Raw genomic sequence first — 19,720 nt, forward strand, 5'->3', positions numbered from 1 at the left:
GGAGTGACACTATTATTCTTTCACCGGTTCTCTTCTGTTTAAAAAAGTTGTCAGCTCTTCCCAGATAAATTTAATTGGCCCTGCGGTCTGTGTCCTTCGGTATCTGGGGACCTCGATGCTGTTATGTGCGGTGGTGTCCTGGGAGAATTGAAACAGGCCAACGATAAGGCACTCAACGATCTCACTGTCAACAATACACGGAGTCCCCGCTGTAGGAGCTATTAGCCGCCTCTGATCTAAACCTCCAATTAAAGTGGTGATTAGGCCCAGTGAGGCATTCTCCATCCATGAATTATTCATCTCCCTTCACAGTAACAGCACCGGGGGGATTAGAATGAGAGCTGGTGAAAACAGAGGCATTTTAAGCAGGGTTTTAACCATATACAAGCAAACATTTATCTTTCAAATCTTTCATCTTTTCTTCTTTTGGAAATTAAAGCCCCCCCGACCTGTCCCTGCCCCTTCAGACCTGTGCTGCGGGTGCAGTGCGGTGCCACACTGCCAGAGGCACCGGTGGTGGCATGGGCAGGACAGGTAGGTGCCGAGGACTCGACCCTTCCCCAGCCACACCAAGCGGGTGAAAGCGGGCGAGGGAAGCCCCAGGACCTCTCCTCAAAGGCAGGAGCTCATGAAGCAGCAGAGAAGGACGTGTGCTGCTCCTGCTCCAAGAGAAATGCCCTGGCAAGCGCGAGGATCCCTGGACCTACCCATGGGGTAAAGTGCCACGCTTGCGGCACTCCTTTTTCAAAATAAAGCTAATTATCTCTTTGGCTAGCATCCGGGTCTGCGGTCGCCACTGCCTAGCATCTGTTCCAGTAACACCAGTGCTGTCTGAGGTCTTTTCTCTGGACACTTCGCTCCTCCTGCCCAGCCGCTGTTCCCAGCCCATCGCTGCAGTTGACTCTCGGTTGATTCTCTCACACTGGATGCTCTGTGGTACCTGGTGACCCTACATCCCAGCCTCTAACAGGGTCCTATATCAAAAGCTTTTTCACAGCTCCAGTGAATTATGCCTCAGCTTCACTCATCTGCTTCCCAACTGATACTTCCTGAAATAAATTAATCAAGCCTATTCAGTTATAGCCCTCTTTCTGTAGGAGGGCTTCACTGATCTTCACCTTTCTGAGATGCTTCTCTCCCCTCGCGGGGCTGCAGCTGGCCTGTATCCCCAGTCCCTCCGCTTGTAGCTGATGAGAGGATTTGTCCCCAGCTCCCTTGCAGACCCCGGTCCCCTAAGGGACCCTGCCCCAGCTCTGTTCAGGAGCATGGCCACCCAGCTCTAGAGTAGGAGCTGCCCTTCCAGGTGCCAACATCTGTCTCGCCCGTGTTATTTTCAGTCTTGTTTCCTTTCTCCTTTTGTCTCCTAGGAAATTTCTAGAGCCTGCACTCATTTCCCTTCCTGAAGATGAATGAAAAGTAAATATAACCAGGCCACAGGGACATTCAAACTGCACCGTCACCCTGCGGTGTGGGGCTCACGGACAGCTCAAGCTCGTGCAGGTGGGAATCTGTTTCCCTGCCTGCCTCCCTCTCCTGCCTGCTGGGATGGGGCTTCTGGAGGAAGGAAAGACTGGCTGAGCTGGGATGGGGGAATGACAGTTACTCTGCAAAAGTAAACTAGAGTTTGTATTTCACGCTGCTCCTGAACTGCTGTCAGGCTGGGGAGCCAGTGTGAGGGAGCTGCGGCTTCTCCTCTCCCTGTGCAATCCCTGCAGGGGCACTGGGTTGGGACTGGGGAGCTGTGGGAAGCCACGACACCCAGGACAGCCCCCCTGGGTAACACCAGTCCCCCAAGACACCAGAGACATACGGTGCCATACATGTGCAGACAGCATGCGAGGAGGAAAAGTGGCACAGTGGTGGGCTGCGTTGCTCAGCAGACAGATGGCCACGTTTTTAACCAAAGGGGGGGGAGCATTTCATATTTTTAATGTTTCAGATCAATTTATTTCTAGGTTACATAAACTAGAGATATTGAGAGGAGTCACAAAGTGTAGCTAAGAGAAGGGAGGGAGGACAAGGAGAGAACAGAACCAGAGTGTACAACGAGGTGTGACAATTTCTAATTCCTGAAGAGTCAAAAAACTTGCACTAAAATAAGAGTGAGCAGACATCCTATTTTAACTGTTCAGTACCGATCAGTCGGACATGAACTGCTGCGTGGGGAATCCTGTGTCAACACCGTGCAGGAATACAACTTCACAGAGCAGGAGCTGCAAATGCAGTCCCATTGCAGTGCCTGAACTAAGGCTTTGAACACAATAAAGCATCGATATGGACTCTGCCTCCTGGACAGAGCCAGCCTGGCTGGTCAGGTCAGCGCGCACCACTGCGAGCTCTGCGCACGCAGCTTTGCCCATCCACCCTGGTCAGTGGTCCCAGGGAAACCCACCAGCCACTTCCCACATACCCGTGCCCCTTCCTGGCTTCCCAACGCCAATTCCCCTACCAGCATCATCGTTCCTACTGTTGCCTGCTCCCCAACGATGACAAAGGGTGATGAGATGTATATTCTCGGTGATGAGAAAACCCAAGAACACTTCACAGCCAAACGCCTCCCAACAGCGTGCACCCTCTAGAGACTCCTACCTGGGACACGGACTCCATGCAAAGGGTTAGAAAGCGCCATCCCAATCTCAGTCATCCCATACCTCTCCAGCAAGGTGTGCCCAGTGATGCTCTTCCACTTCTCCAGGACAGGCACAGGCAGGGCTGCTGAGCCCGACACCATTAATCTGCACAAGGAAACCCCGTATAAGAAAGTATCTAAGATACCTTTGCTCCAGGGAACTTGCAGTCTAACACAGGGTTACGTAAAGCTTGCTGCTACGTAAAGCCTTAAGACAGAAGCCCCCAAAACCTTTTAAATGCTACCAAGGATGTTCCTCATGTATAGAAGATTCTCTGTCTGATATGGCGTTTAAGTTAAGATGGGACAGCCTCCTAAAAGAGATATTGCAGTACAAGCTTGGGTTGCAGGACAAAGTCCTTAGTCTTGTGTTACGTAGGGCGACACATATAATGAGCATGCAGACCCCTTCTGGCTTTACCATGCAAGAGTGGCTCGTAATTAAATAATGTCACCCTGGTTCTTGTCAGACACTAAAGCACAACAACCAGCACTGCAAAGAGGTGATGCTGAAAAGAAAACTCAGCAGATCCACCGTGGAGACAGCCAGCCACCAGCAGCCCCAGCCCAGAGGGACATCACTCGCCTACCTGATGTTCTGCTGGCAAAAGGCACGCACAAAATCCTGGACTTGCAGCTGAGTGAAATGTTTGTCGTAATACTCTATCAACTTGGCATAGATAGTGGGCACTGCCATGAAGACACTGATACGGGGAGCTTCGGAGCTTAGGAACTTATTCCAAACCTGGAAAGGAAGGGAACACATAAAAATACACCTCAATATAAAGTGTAGAGGGAAGTGATGGCCAGCACTGTCCTGCTAACTCCTCAGCACCTTTGAAGAGGTTCACAAGTGAGGGCTCTGCAAACACTTCACGGGGCAGCGAGCCCCGCCACTGCTCCTTTGTACGGTGCAAAGGGAAATGGAGGTACAGGAGTGCAACAGGCTTGTCCAAAGCAAAGCCACCCTGGGCTGGTGATAAACAGTCAAACCTCTGCTATCTCAGGCTTCTGGAAAGTACAAACAACTGGAAGCCTGTTGCGTGCACCTCATTCAAATCCAGAACAGCAGCTCCCAACCCTCGTCATGCCCCTTATTGCCCAAAACATGATATTCAACTCTCTCATCCCCCCAGCGGATCACCCACCTGCTTTCACTCTCAGTGAGCACAAGATGACGGAAATGGCATTTTTTAGTACCGTCATGCTACAGCCAAGAATTTGCTCATGAAGACATAAGCTTGTGGCAGAATCAGTTAATTCCCTTGTCGTGTACGGAGCCCTTCACAAAGCCACTCGCTTTTCAAAGCTTGGGACCTCTTCTTTGGAAAGCCACTAAGTCACATCCAAAGAACGCGATACACAGGTAGGAACCCACAGACTCGAACCTTTGAGGGAGAAATGCTTTTAAGGCGGATGACAGGGCTGGGAAGGGAGATATCAAGCACTTGAACTGGAAGTGAGACTCCAAGTGACCCCCAGCTACTGCCCTGGCTGAGCAGCCCTACCTGGGAGCAGCTAGCAACGGGTAAGAGCCATAAATACCACAATTGGGCCCGTTCCTCTGACACCTTGCCACTCTTCCCCCTAGGTAAGCTCTTCCCAAGACAGAAACAATCCAAAGCCATCAATAAATAAGAAGCTACGGTGACGGCCGCCTCCTTCCTCTCGCTCTGGTCCCTGCCCCGTTGTTGACAAATGTATTTCCTAACCGCTCCTGACAACACGCGCTGCCTCTCCCCTCCCTGCCCGCGCACGCTCAGCTGCACACAGGCGCGTGCGATGGCGAGAAAAAGCAGGAATTGATTGAAGGTGAACAAGTGATTCTCCTTCATGCTGTCACTCTGCCCCCTTCCCCTCCATCCTGCTCGCTCAGGCTCCATTTCATTACTTTCTACTTCGCTGCATCGGCACAGTCTCCCCTCGCATCTCTCACTCCACTGCTTCAGAACAATCAGCTCCTAAAAAAACCCCCCACCACCATGTTGTTATTCTTAATAGAGCAGGACACATCCAACAAAGGCACTGTCCCACCGAACAGAAGGGAGTTCACGCTGCCACCCAGCCCAGAGATGGTCCTCGATTGGGGCGAGACGAATGCATAAGGTGAAAACCCCCCAGACACCGCAGGAGCTGGGACATGAGCACTGCAAGACCCCCTCGGCATCGGGGAAAGCAGAGGACAAACATGATTTGCCCGGAGTGGTGGGTGACATGCCTGGAGATGGAACCCGGCAGAAACCCCACATACCAGCACGATCCCCTAAACCAAACCAGAATAGGCAAAATTACATTTAGAAGGACCTAACCCCTACCATACTCCTCCCAGTCTCTCTCCCCAAAGACCTTTTTCTCTTCAGCCCCCCAATATCTTTCCCATTGGAGGCAGCAGGGTAGAAAAGGACCTCTGCAAAGCCAGGGGCTGGATGCACGGACCTGCTCTCCTCAGCCTGGTGCTCCCGAGAGCCATTGGGCAGGGAGAGACGGGCGATGGCAAGCAGGGATCAGGGCTGTGCCCAAAGAATTGGAGACAGATGCTCGGGGCTGTTCAATCCTTTCTGTGTGATTTTTTTTTTCCCCCCTGCTTTCACAAGTCCAGAGCAGCTGTGGGGAGCGCAGGCAGACTTCCAGTCTGGCCAGGCAGCAGAGTTATTTTCACATGGATTTGGAAAAAAAAAAAAAAAAAAAAAAAAACAAAAAACCCAAACCCAAAAACATCACTCCAAAACACAGCAGATCTCTCTTGCACCCCAGAGTCCCCTGTCCTCGCAGGCCTGCTCAACTCCTGCCCTAGAGAAAATCCTCCCCACCACCACTCCAGCCACGGGAGCAGCTTTTTCTGTGTCAGTCCGACTCGCCCCAGCAACAGCCCCTTCCTGAAGATAAGCAGCTGCCTTTGGATTTGTGCCACCAGCTGCCGGGGTGATCTGCTGACAGCCAAACATCTCCACCTGCTCTGCTCCTGCTCAGCCAAATCTGGATCCTACCCGCGTGTTTTAACAGTACTAAGCACCGAGCCGTGGTACATAGCTGGCAGCCCCGAGCCCTCCGCAGACCCCGAGCTGTCCAGAGGGCTTTGTCACTGCCCAGCCAGCTGTAACAGCTATTTCTGTTTTATAACTATAACTTCAAGGTTTGAGAGAAGGATCTGGGAAAGTCTCGTTACCTGGGACTAATCAATCAATCCCGGGGCTTGGACAGGCTCGTAGCAAGAGGCCAGCTTTGCCCTTCCAGCACACAGCATCCTCCGACACCGTCAGGCTTAGAGCAGCACAATCAATCTCTCCCTCTCTGTTATCCCACGTGTCACCGTCACCACATCAATTACCTGCAGACAGGGTATCGGCAGCCCATCATTTCGTTTTATTTTGCTCACCTGGTACCTCAGGACTCCAAGTGCTTTTAAAAAAACATGGATTCTGGAGGCAAACACGGCACTGCGTGCCAGGGCTGCCGGACTTTGCACCCAGTGCTCACCAGACCCGAGGGAAGCAGCAGACTTGCGATGGAAGATGTTCAGGAGATGGACCAAGACTCCTTTTAAGATAAACAAGGGCTAGAAACAAAAAGTTTCTAACTGCAAGAAAGCAAGAGTGGGAACAGCTTCCTATCAGCAATAACAGCAGCGAAAGCCCAGGGCAGGCTTACCAGACAGGGCTGCCTGAGCCAAAGAAGTGGGAGAGCTTCTGTTCTCAAGAGCCTTCCCATCAGCCCAACATTCCTGATTTTCTTCCCCTCCCACTCCGCAAAAGCATATCTGAGCAATTCCATGGGCTGACCAGTGGGATTTTGCCATCAGTAAAATAAAATAAAAAAAAAATTAAAAAACAGGAAAAAATTACACCACTGGGTACAAAACAAGCCCAGTGAGACACAGCTGTAAGATTTTTCCCACGTGTTTCTTCCAGCACACAGATGGCAAGATGGTGAACGAGGACGGAAGAACACGCAAGTTGCTCCAAAAGATGGTCCTTCCATACAGCAACCTTCCCAGCCAACCTCCAGATCCACTAAGATCACCTGAAGCAAGAGGTGCAAACACAGAGGAGAAAAGGCAGTAAGTTTTTTCCTTTACGGAGGCCTCCCCTTCAGAGGGAGATGTGCAATGCCGTAAACTAGAAAGAAAACATTAAATCTACTAACATCTGGGCATCTTTTAGCACCAAAAAAAAAAAAAAAAAGAGAAGGTGGCAACAACCATTTGTATGTTAAATCTTGCAAAACTTTGCCTGAGATAGGACTCCCAAAACCAGCCAGAAGAGATGCAGGTAAAAATGCCCAAAAGCTGAAAAGGAAGCGAATATCAGCATGGATTTTCCCATCAGACCACAAACAGATAATAGCCCGTGCTGCTGCCTCTATTGACAGATACAACAGCTCCTCTCTTCTATAAAATTATTGTATCATTTTCAGTTGTTATTGAATTTTTTTTAAACCTTTTCAAAAGTAACAATACCCCTAATGCAAGGTTAAATCATCCCTTTACTTCCCTTTTGATCGGGGAGATGGGTTTGTGTTTTGCATCGATCGCTGCCACACAGGTAGCACCGCCAGCGAGGAAAAGGGCTGCCTGCAATTTTCGGAGCGTCTGTGAGAGCAACAGGCATCAACGCGGCTGCAGCCGAACCAGCTCCTCGTTTGGCGAGACCCTGTGCCTGACGCCGAGGACAAAAACCTCCCGTAACTCTAGGGAAGCACCGAAGGGATGGCAGGACCATGCTGTGACATTGGTTTATCCCCGACAAAGGCAGGCGGGCACGCCACGAGGTGGGAGAGCATCAAGGGGAGCTCTGCTCTCTCCTAAGGACTGAGCCACGGATGCTTCGTGAGCAATATGCAGAGAGAGAAACATTCTTCCTTCAAAGGGAAATTGGGCCCTTGGTGACTCCATCCCATGTTTGTTATAACCCCAAACTGTTTGCGCTCTGCATGACTCTGGTTTTAATCATTTATTCATCAGTGCAGTTTGATGGCCCCTCTGCATTCCAGGCTGAAGCTTTTAAACCCTTCCTATGCTGTAGGCATACTGAAAGGAGCAAGTGCTTTCCCTGGGACCTGGTAATATAAGTAAATATGACAGGCTCTGGTTCCATTTTTTATATTTCCCCACACACATCAAAAGACATTACTCCGTAACAGATGCTGAGGACAGACGGCAGATCTGGGGAGATGGGAAGAAAAACTCTAACTTTTTAAAGCCAGGTCTGTGAGAAGTGATCAAACATAATCCATTCACTAGTGACCCGCTCCTCCTTCCACCGACTCCTCTTTGAGTCAGAAATAAAATTACTCCTCTGAAGCCTCCCATTAACGGATGAAAAGACAATTGCCTTTCTCCAGCTGAAACTGGATGGGAGACGCAATCCCCAGCACACTACGAGCGGCGTCTTAGCCGTGCTTGGTTATTGGAGATCAGACTCCTCTGCTTAGATTTGCTTTTCTTTTACAAATAAACTAAAAGCGCTGCCCAGAGTGATGTTTGCAGAAGCGACAGATCCAGGGGACAGGCTCACTGCAGCGCACGCTTCTCCTTCCCGGAGGCGACGGAGACTGCCAAGCCATAGATCTCCCCGCACAGCCCAGCAAAGGTAATAAAGCATCAGCGCCCAGCCCCAGCCCGGTTCGCACAGATAACAGCAGCAGCAAGGACAAACGGTTTGCTCGCAGACATAGCACAGGCTGCTGGTCTTCACGAGGAAGTTGGGGGGTAACCATACGATGCAGCAGCGAGCCCGGAGCAACACCTCACACGCAAAACCTCGACAAGCATCACGTCTGTGGCACCCTCCCACCACGGGGAAAAGCTGCCGGGGGAACAGCACGCTCGCAGCACCTCGGAGGAATTAGTCCCAAATCCCATGCTAGCTTTGGGCACTCATCCTTCCCATCAGGACAAACGCCTAGAAAGAAGAATCCAAATAAGATTAACAATTTTGATGGCTTTGCGTGTGACACTGTAAAACCGGGCATGATTTTTAGAGGGCTTGATCCTCGGAGGCACCTTAAGTCAGACATGCAGTAACGCTGGCACCAAAACAACAGCTCCTTTTGGAACTTTAGGGCAATAAATCTGCATCTCGGCATATTTATCATGGAAGCAGTTGCAGGGCACAGACAGCGTTGTCATTCTGCAGGCAGCACACCGCAGCTCGAAACCTGCCCAGCAGAGCCAAGCGGGCAAGCACACGCCACAACTAGGTCACGCAGAGCTGAGATTTCTATAAGCTTCCCCCATCACTCAGAGCAAGATTTTTCCTTCATGTTTCTGAATAGTTTTATTTCCCCTCCCACACTTAAGACTGAAAGACCTCCTGGGATCCAATCTCATGTTCATCAACATGAAGCGCTGACAGGGAGCCTTTTGCTATTTGATCTCGCCTTACGGGAAAGATGTTCTGAGGCGGTCCAAGGCAAAGACAAGCAGGTCCTACTGTTCAAACTCAGAGTGGATCCGCATCTGCCGAAAGCCTCAGCAGAGGATCCTGCAAAACAGACACTGACCTCACAACTTGCTCCGAAAGGCTCCTGTCCCCAGGGTGCCCGGCGCAGCCAGGTCCCGGTCCAGAATGGGGCTGTCAACACGCAACTGTCATGGCAAGAGCATCGGCACAGAGACACCCGGCTTCCCCTGGATCTGTCTCTCCCGACATTTCCAACAGTCACACCACAGGGTGTGCTCAGCCTTAGCAGCCATCACTGAATCCATGCAGGGAAGGGAGATGGAAAGAGGGAGTCACTGGGGAATAGATGCTCAGAGAGGCCTTCGAAAAGCACTTGGTCATGGGCTTTCTCTGATACCCAGTAAGGAGAAGGCTCACCTTGCACTCCTTCCTTAAGCAGGGGCATTAATCTCTTCTCCTCCGGCCACCAATTTGCACAAGAACTGTACAAATCCAGCATCTTTAAAACTTCTACTCCTGCATAATGAAAAAAGCTGGCATTTCAAACTGGTTCAGAAGCAGCTGAGAAACACTGCCTGCCTGCAAACAGTGCAGCTGGAGAAGCAAACTCAGCTTGGAAGCAAGTTATGACGGGAGGATCATATAGAGATGCTGAGGCTGCAGCTTGCTCTGGCTCCAAAGGAGGTTTCTGCCCTCCCAGTTCTCACCCTTGAGGAAAAAACCTCAACAACCTCAGAGCCACCCCTACCTCACACAGCTGCTGGGAAGAACACACTTTCAGGCTCACTGCTGTTCTCCAAGTCCACATGCCCACGGCAGCGCTGAAACGTCTCCCCCCGCAGCCAGCGCTGTCATTCCCAAGCACCAGAAGCACACCCGGGAGCGCTGGGTTCCGCTCCCACGGTCTCCAGCCCGAGAAGGGCTCCCCGTGGAGACACGCTGCGCCCCAAGGAGTACACACACCAGAGGACTTAACACATCACGTACAAGTGGACCATAATGCTGGAAATTAAGGGTCCATTTATAAACCCTTTATTAATAAATGATTAATAGATGCAGCCATATTTTTTAATGACTTACAATAAAAAGATGCTGCAAAAAGCTTAAGCAAGACAGTCTTAACAGATGGTGCTATAAAGTGAATTATAACATGTACAGTAGCTAGTGCAAAGTAATGGATGTCCTCATTTAATAAAAAGAATCTGATTTTATGCAGCAACTTTCACGCTTGAGGCATCTCAATACACTTTAATGAGCCCTTGTGGCCTCAGCAATAGCTTGCATGCAGCCGCGGACATCAGACGCTGTTTCAGTAACAGAGTGGATGTTGGTCAGGACACCGGGGTTACTCCACAATCTTGATTTTTAACCTTTCCTTGGACAGCTACCAAAAGCAGACAGAAGGGTCTGAAAGATGCCACCTCCTAACACTGCACTGCAGGGAACGACAAGCAAGCCTTCGTCTGGGGCTTGAAACATTTTCTAACTAAGAAAAAAAGAACATTATTACCATCGCCGAAACCAGACTGGCATCTGTATCCACGACTATAAGGCATGCCGCAAATTATGTAATTTAATAAACACTGTAATAATAAAGTATTTATTTTGTATAATGAAGTGTTAGTGATTAGAAACCAAACACACATTGGGCATGCTGCTGCGGTTTCTCTTGAACCCTTGCCAGTATCACTCAAGGCTAAATATGTCTGCAGCAGGTTGAGAGTAAGTTCCTAGCCTTGTTTTGATCAGCCTGTCAAGTGTTTTAGCTGCCATTCGAGTTTCTTTATATCACACTATAATTGGCTGCTTTCTCAAGGTGCAGCGAAGGAAAAAAAGCACACAGCAAAACTCAGGCTCCTTTTGCAAAATCCTCCACTGAAACTCCGCTGCTTTTCTGAAAGCTGATTTCAGTAGCAAAGGGCATTTTGTAAACAGCTGGTGAAAATAGACTGGAACTGAAAGGCAGCTTGCATTAAACTCCACAAGAAAGCCTTATTTACCCTCATGTGCTTTCTTTGTAGTGTCGATCAAACCACTTTCAGCTCCCAGGGGAGGCCCTCGGAAAAATAAAGGGAATTAAAAAAAAATGGAAAAGCAAATGACGTCCTTCAGAGCCTGAATGCACCTGAGAGCCCTCGGAATGGGGCTCGCTGCGGCATGCACGCTTGCCACGCCGACCTCCCTGCCCAAGTTCAACCTCCAGGGTCAAGCAGCCGCCCTCCAGCCCTGTCCCCACTTGCCCTTGGTTGTCAAGTCTCGGGGAGAGCTTTGATCAGAGAAGGCAGGCAGGGTGTCCTGCTCCTGAACCCATCCTTCAATGTCAGCTCATTGATTTGCAGATGTCGGGAGAGAGCAGAGAAAAACACAAGGGTATAAGGGACAATCAATCACTGGTGGCACAGGACGTGGAGAAACGCGCCCTCCAGAGGGCTTGGCTTTGCTTCCAGGCTACCAGCACGCTCTTTTGCCACCTCACCAGTATCACCAGCGCCAGGCACGCTCCGAGCCCCAGCTTTGGTGGGGCACGTGTCCCTACTGCACCCTGAGCTTTCAGGGTGACACCCTAAACCCAGAGGAAGGCAATCTGGCAGTGACCATTGAGGAGACAGCACTGGCTACAGCTGCCAGGGGACCCTCCTGCTGCCTTCTACCACAGCATCCCACCTATTTACTCTGGAAATGCAAATGCAGAGCTGCCCCTCCAGGATTCTGGTTTGTTTTTTTTTCCCCCCCACCCCCTGAAGGACAGTGCTCATGCAGCAACTGGGTGTTCAGGTGTCAGGGACATCTTGAAACAAGAAAGGAAGCGTGCATTTTCTGTGGCTGCTTCTCTGAGAAGCAGAAATAAGAAACGAAGAATCACATGGTCCTGCAGTCGCTCAGATCAGAGCCCGGGCTCTCCCTCGCCTGACAGCAGCAGTCAAAGGCTCTGGGTGTATCCCACACTTTTGCACTTTGTCCTTTCAGTGTGACAATGCCGCTGAGCACATTAATAAATATGAACAGGTAAAGCAGCCTGTATAGTTACAAAGCACAAGCCTGATGGGCTCTTTTCACCTTCCTAGGCAGTTCCGTACCAACACCACACATTTCCTTTCTGCTACAAGGTGGCACCAGCACCTGCAAACCCAATCGCTCCCTGAACAGTGACACTGCAGACTCCAGCATCTCTCACCACGCATGACATCGGGAGATGTAGATGAACAGTGCTGGATCCCAGGGGCCGGTAACTGTAGAAACTGTTCCACCCAACTGTTGGTTGCTCTGTTTCTAGTCCCTTTTCCTTCTCTCTTTAGGTCAGCAGCCTGCCACCGCAGCAAGGAACAAAGAAGCAGAGCACTGGGACCGACGTTTTCTGTCTCGGCTAGAAAACATTATAAGCATCCCTACTGCATTCAAGTAAGGTTTCCCTCCTGCCACCTTTCCTGCAAGAAGCTCGCGATTTGCAAACTCTCTCATATTGCTGAGTCTAAACCAACAGATCTGTTAACGCTTGTTCTTCCGCAGAGGGAGAGCAATGTTTCCATGCAAGTGATGGATACCAGTATTTCTCTTACCTGGGCTGCAAGAAACTCTAAAGCCTGTGTTCTGTCAGGTAATGTAATACAAACTGAGGACAGAGGATTGGAAGGAAAAAATGCAAGCTACTAAAAATGAAATCTCCAACAAGCAGCATAGCTTCAGGCAGCACACCACTAACATGCAAGAGAAAAACCCATTATTTCCACCTTTCTTGATACTCGAAAATTAACAGCCCTTATTCTGGGTGCAGATGCTTAGAAAGTCCCACCTCCAGAGACCCTCAATATCACAAGGAGGGGCAGTGCGGTGTTACGATTACGTACACCATGCTTAAACAAGTTGTAGCCTCCAGAAGAGCACGTTTACCCCAGACCGAGGATCCAACTGAAAGCATTCTTTAACAGACACTTTGTAAACCGCATGCAGCCAGTGGCTAAAGAGGCTGGAATTCTTTAAGAACTTATTTCCAAAGTTGCTCTAATTACAATGCACGGGGTCTTGCTGCTGAATTTCAAAGACAACACGCAATCCCTCCGGGCTTACCATCTGTGCGCTGAATTCGGGTAACATGATGCATGTTGCTCCCACCCAGAGAGGACACAGGAGCTTATTGATCACCCCATGGACATGATGTAAAGGCAGCACGTGCAGAATAACATCCTCCTCCTTCCACTCCCATTTTTCAACCAGCCCTGTGGTCTGCAGAAGAAGAAAACATACAACTCAGCGTTAGGGCACGAGGAAAGACTCTCACTGCTTGGAAAGCCTGAGGTGGCTTTTTTGGTACCACAAATCCCCCGGGCACAGCTGCCAGCAGAAATCCCAGACCTCCTGGAACGATGCCTGGGCACAGAAAACTTTCTTTTAGGGTCAGCACAAGCAAAATTCCCACCACAACAGTAGAATACAAGAGGAACACTTTCTGCATCTTGTCAGTACATGTCTGCATATGTATCAAAGTCCTTCCTCATTACTGAGAAATAGTCAACAACAATTTTAAGCAGGACCTACAAAATTATTAGCCTGCTGCTGCACATGCAGAGATGGCAGACACAGTAATCAAAAAACTAATTTTCCCAGAAGTCAGTTGACATAGTCTGGACACTGAGGACATTGGGCTTTTAGCACCTGTAAGGGATAGTCAGTAAGAGCAGAAAATCACTGTCTGGTAAACAGAAAGTAGGCTTCATGTTAACAAAAAAATATTAGTATATCAAGCTTCTAAAATACTCTGCGATGAAGGGATAATTATCTAAAGCATTAGCCCTCGGGCTTCTGGGCAAACAATGCCCTTCAGAGCCCAGCATTAGCAACTGGAAAGCTTCTTTCCAGCCATCTAAAAATAAAAAAGCATCTGAACAGTGGAATTTAGTCATGTCATTCACAACCCTGTTCCACAGGGCAGGGAGCAGGTTTCAGGCTTTCTGCGAGACAGCACAAAGAGATGGTGACTGCTCAGGCCACCTCCCAAATGATCAGCATTTTTGTAAGGGAATGAATTCTTCGCCCAATATAGCGAAGCCCTGGCTCTATCCATCAAGGCTTTCACACCACTCCTGACATCGCAGTATCCGAGCACCCAGACCAACAGAAGCTCTCGGAGGCATCCGTAAGGCACGATGTATTCCCTGCCCTTTTTCCCTAATGGCATGAGTCTATCAGTTGCAGGCAGTGATAACCAACTGGTGAGGTAGTCAGCAGGCTGATTCAAACTTTTAATTCCTTTTGGCTCAGAGAGCTAATGGATTTTTTGCCTTGGGGATATATAGCTGAATAATGCACAGACTTCACACAGTACTGTACTGGGCTGGGCTAAGTTCTATTCCAATTAAGGGCAAAGATTCTTTCCTAGTCACAGTGAAGAAAAGCAAACTGCAAAGAAAGCAGTCATTTTACAACAGCTTTCATCCCTTCTGCTTTCCAGGAAAGCAGGGAGAAGAGTTCATCTGCCCCTGGCTGCAGCTCAGTAACACCAAAAGGACAAGGTTTAGAGCCTCAAACACTTCTAAGTTGTGTGTGGTCACCTTAAAAGCATTGAGGACTTTCAAGATACAGCCCCACAGCTCTGTGCAGGAATTCAGTTGAGGTAAGGCGTGCTGTGCTTTGGGGTTTGCAACCCCAAATCACCTCTGAAGGCCAAGACCTCTGTAACTCAGCATGAGCTCTGCAGAGGGAAAGCAGCACTCACCACAGCTTGAACGTTCTCATGGGTGCTGAGGACACCTTTCGGTCTTCCCGTCGTCCCACTAGTGTAGATTATCATGGCTCCTCTGTCCTTCCATGAGGAGCAGGTTGTCAAGGGACCCTCTTCCACTGCTGCATGACTTGTGGATCCATCTCTATGAGACCTAAGAAGCGGCAGAACCGGGACTCCCAGCTTCTCAGCGCTAGGGGCTATTTTCCCCACATATTCCTCTGCTGCGATGACCAGAGCGCTCTGCGAATCCTGAATCACGTACTCCAGCTCCTGCACAGGATGTTTCTTGTAAAGGGGCACTGCTATGCCCCCACTCATCCATGAAGCCCACTGGGCCACCACATATGAGGCATCATTGGGACACAAAAACGAGATCCTCTCTTCCTTCAAGTCCCTGCTGGAGCACTCCAGAGCTCTACAGATCTCCTGGGACAAGCGTAGACTCTGGCTGAGAAGGTCCCTGTAAGTGTGCTCACCGTTTTGGTCAACGATGGCGATTTTATCGCCAAAAGCCAAAGCTCTAGTGAAGACAGGGGTAACATCACTGCTGCAGGCTGCCCGTGCAGTTTGCAGACCCCTGAGGGGACATCCAGCCCTCTTCTTCCAACGCAACCCCCATCTGCAACGGTGCAAGTCCCGGATGAGGCATCGAAGGGGTCGGCTCACTTGGGGGAAGAGCAGGGAGACCAGCATCTTGCCAGCACCGCTTGTTTTGAAGTGATTCTGCAGAAAGCAATTATAGGAACAGATAAGTATGTGCAGCGATTACCCAGGGGTTTATTCCCACAAAGGAAAAGTGGCAGCCTTCATTTGAATAATACCCACTGTATTATTAATGTTTATGCTTCAGACTGCTGCATCCCCAAGTGTGCTAGGCCCTGCCCGGATGGAACAGGAGACAGAGACCCTTCCCTACACAGCCTCCGTGTCCCTAGAAAAACAGTAACTTAAATTATGAAATAGTTTTCATCAATCAGTAATATTAAGACACTGAGTAGTGGCTACTTGAGGTGCAATTCTAACTCAGCAGGACCTGCATTTAAAGAAATTAAATAATTACAGCAGTACCTAACTCTCAATTTGCAGTTTCCACCACTCTGGCAAACCGTTGCCTTGCTCTGTGCTTTGAGTTAGGCAGCATGGAGCTAGACACGAAATCCAAGCCTCCTAAGGTTCACCCCAGTGGAAGACTGTTTCCTGCGTGAGCTCTCCTTTGAGCAGTAGCACATCCAAGTATCGGAAAACGCCCAAACCCTCCCACCTGACAGGTCAGCCATCACAAACACCGCTTCAGCTCAAAAGCTTTCTTACGTGACAGACCAAGTGGTTAACAGCTCCCAAACAGCCGCAAGCAGCAGGAGCCCTGCCCACACCGAGCAGCTGGTTTTCCCAGCAAACAGCAGCAGGGAAGCGCAGTCCCGCGGGTTTGGTACGGCACTTCTCAAAGTACCGACCTGGCGGCACATGGAGCCGGGCAGAGCATCGGGACAAGCTCAGCCGTGACACCAGGGCTCTGGCCAGGCAGGCAGAGCTTGATTTGAATGCAGCCCAACCACCACGCCGGCCCGGCCGCTTCACCACAGCGATGACACGATGCACGGAGACATTTCAACAGCGAAAATCTCCAGGAGGGAACAGGGAGGTGTACCAGCGCCATTAAAGGCTTTACAGGAAGATCACAGGCTGGCACAAACGTCGCGCATAAGCCTTTGTGCTTAGACAGCAAGATGACATCAACCTATCTGCTCATGGGAGAAGTTAGCAAAAAAGCTTTTGTGGTAACTGGTAAGAAGTCCCTGAAGTTTGCTCTTTACCTCTCCCTTCATCATCCCCTCCATTTCAAACGGAAAGGTTTGGGTAATAGTATTGGACACTGCTTGGAGCATCTCACAGAAGCATCAGGAAAAAAGTTAACAGTGCAAAATCCCATAAGAATATAACGAGGAGCTGGGAACCTTGGGGACTACGGGAACACTTTGCAGGGGAGACCGTTGGTACAGCAGGGACAAGAAAAAGCGATAAATTGAGAGGGCTGGGGAGACGCCTCAGAAAAATCCCGACCCCACTCCTCACAGAGCCCGGAGCTCTGGCTGGAAGCTCAGCAAGAAGCAGCACTCTCTGATGCTGACAGGTCACTGATGCTGACAGTGGAGCAGAGAGGAAAGAACAGGGCTGTGGCAGAAGAAAAAGGGCTTTACTGCACAGCCAACCTAACGACTGCTATTAAATGCCACCACTGAAGTATCCCCAGAGAGACACTATGACAAGAGGAGCTAGCCAAAGGGTGACAACTCCTCACTCTGTAAGAGTGTACATGACACTTCCTCGACGCCAGCAATAACAGCTTGATTTTTATACATATATTTTTATAAATGCCTATTAGTGGAGCGGCTCAACTCAAAGAGCCTCCCAGCTCAGCTTCCCACCATGGGGAGGAGCTGAAACAAAAAGGATCCAGAGAACCAACAGCTACTCAGGGACAAGCTGAACACGGCTTAACCCAGCTGAGGCTGCTCAGACACATCCACAGGCAGGACCCGCGCACAGCAGCAAGTGTTTATTTTTGCATAACTGTAGCTGCGAGCCCCACGGTCTCTCCCATCCACACCTTCAGAGCATTTCTCCAGCCAGACATCAGCTTTGCACGTATTTTCTTTTGCATATCAACCTCAATTTCTGCTTCTGCAAAAGAAACTTGTGATTTAGTGCGGAAACATCTGGGAGGGGGAGAGGCTTTAAACCCAGAGTGTGGTAACCATGTGCACTCATGACATATACCATCAGGATGGAAAAAACCAAAACAGGTCATGACAAAGCTCGCATGACATCTTTCCATTTCTCTGTAGAGACTAAAATATAAAGAACCAACGATATTCGTAACCTAAACCAAATCACCTCCTCCTAACCCGGACCCAAGGCCAGCTCGCTGGCAAGATGTTAACGCCCCGGACGTTAAGAGAGGCATTAATTGGAAACAACCATTTGCCAGGATCACGCCGTGCTCCAGGCCAGCGCAGCTAAATGCACTTGGCGTACTTGCCGTTCCTCATACAGCTCCGGAGCAGGTGTTAGCTGCTGCTTCAGAACAGCAGCTTCCAAAAATTACATTATCCCCTTTACACCACAGCGCCAGTCCAGATTTAACGGAACAATAACCAGCAGCACCTTTGGCCAGGCCTGTGCATTTATGGCCTTCGGAGAACTAGTGTTGACTGCGTGTGCGCAGACTTACGGACACCGGGGGCTGCTTTCTTTACCTGCCCGTCGCTCAGGGATAACCGGTAACACAAACCCTCCCTGGCAGGGCGTACGGTCGTCGCTGAGGGCCTCGGGCAGAGCATGGCAGGGCAGCAGACGAGTTTTTGCTGCTTCGAACGAGAAGGTTTAACACCCCCCCCACCTCCGTGGCTGCCGTGAGGAAGGAAAGCGGCCGGGGAAGCTCACGCCAGCTGCCGCCACGACAAAACCGCCACAAACCTCACCCTACTCACATCAAATCTCAGAGCTGCAGCAGGAAAATCCTCCGCCCCATCATTCCCACGCTACAGAGGGCGAAGACGGGGCCTCGGCCGGCCGCAGCCCGGCACTGCCACACGCCGCGGTCGCACCAGCGTCCCCTCCTGTCCCGGGAGCGAGAGGCCGGGGCGAACCCCCACAGGGCCGGCCCGGAGTCACAACCGAGACCCGCTGCTCGCCCCGAGCACCGCTCCGGCGCAGCCTGACGGGAGGGGACGTTTATTACACTCTAACTAAAGCCACCGGTAATCGCGGCACCGGCATCCACCCCCCCACCGCCACAGGCCAGCGGGTTCCGCAGGGAAGGAGAACCGGGCCCGAGGGCACCGGCTCACCCCGGCTTACGGGACAGGCTGAGGCTGGGCCCGGGCCGGGCCCCCGCGCCCCGCTGCCGCCTCCCCGCAGCCCCGGCAGGGCCTCACCTGGCGGCGGCACCGCGCACCGGGGGACCGGTCCGCCCGCGAACGGGCTCCGGCGGAAACGCGGTACCACAACCCGCACGTTCCGCGCCCGAACGTTCCCCCCCCGCCCCGCACCCGTTTTATGGGGAATTGGCCCCAAACCGCCCACTGGGGGCGGGACTTGTCGCGCCGCTGGGCCGGCGTCCCCCGCTGGCGTTGCACCGTGCCCCTGATGTCACTGCAGCCCCTTGCGGCATCACCACGGTGTCCTCTGATGTCACGGTGGGCATCTGTGATGTCACAGAGCCGCAGCCCTGCCTGGGGGGTGCCAGGGTCCGCGCGCCCGATCAGCCGGATTTCAGCAGGGCTGAGGAATGGCCTGGGCACCCACCAGAGCCTGGACCCATGGGGTCTTCTGCGGGGAAGAGGTGTCCTGGGGATGCACAGACATCCCAGGGACACACAGACATCCCATAGTCACACAGACATCCCATAGTCACACAGACATCCAGGGACACACAGACATCCAGGGACACACAGACACCCCAGGGACACACAGACATCCCATAGTCACACAGACATCCCATAGTCACACAGACATCCAGGGACACACAGACACCCCAGGGACACACAGACATCCCATAGTCACACAGACATCCAGGGACACTCAGACATCCCATAGTCACTCAGACATCCCATAGTCACACAGACATCCCATAGTCACACAGACATCCCATAGTCACACAGACATCCAGGGACACTCAGACATCCCATAGTCACTCAGACATCCCATAGTCACACAGACATCCCATAGTCACACAGACACCCCAGGGACACTCAGACATCCCATAGTCACACAGACGTCCCAGGACACTCGGAGTTCGCCGTGGTGGCACATGGCGTTTGAGCCGGAGCTCCCCGCTGCAGCAGCCCCACGTTCCCCCGGCCCCAGGGCCGTATCCAGCCCGCCCGGCCGGGCCGGAGCGAAGCCCCGCGCAGGGCTCAGCCGGGGCCTTGGCAGAGCCGGGAAGGGGCCGCGGCACGGCACGGCCGG

General features: G+C 51.2%; 1 protein-coding gene across 10 annotated transcripts in view; it reads right to left on the reverse strand.

Moving 5' to 3' along the window:
• ACSF3 (acyl-CoA synthetase family member 3) overlaps positions 1–18,756 on the reverse strand; it is a 65,596-nt gene extending 46,840 nt beyond the window's left edge. For 2 of the 10 annotated variants that reach the window (XR_008579091.1, XR_008579090.1), the window contains exons 1-6: positions 18,241–18,673; positions 17,358–17,431; positions 14,741–15,472; positions 13,096–13,251; positions 3,220–3,374; positions 2,590–2,735 (exon numbers count right to left, since the gene is read on the reverse strand). Coding sequence is in view for 8 of the 10 variants with exons in the window: in XM_054840389.1 (XP_054696364.1) it covers positions 2,590–2,735; positions 3,220–3,374; positions 13,096–13,251; positions 14,741–15,472; positions 17,358–17,411 (1,243 nt within the window). In the remaining 2 variants the exon portion in view is untranslated. The other 8 variants (XM_054840389.1, XM_054840394.1, XM_054840391.1 and 5 more) reach the window with 6 other exon arrangements.
• Between the last annotated feature and the right edge of the window lie 964 nt (positions 18,757–19,720).

The sequence above is a fragment of the Grus americana genome, chromosome 13 (assembly GCF_028858705.1).
Source record: "Grus americana isolate bGruAme1 chromosome 13, bGruAme1.mat, whole genome shotgun sequence".
In the NCBI taxonomy this organism is placed as follows: domain Eukaryota; kingdom Metazoa; phylum Chordata; class Aves; order Gruiformes; family Gruidae; genus Grus; species Grus americana.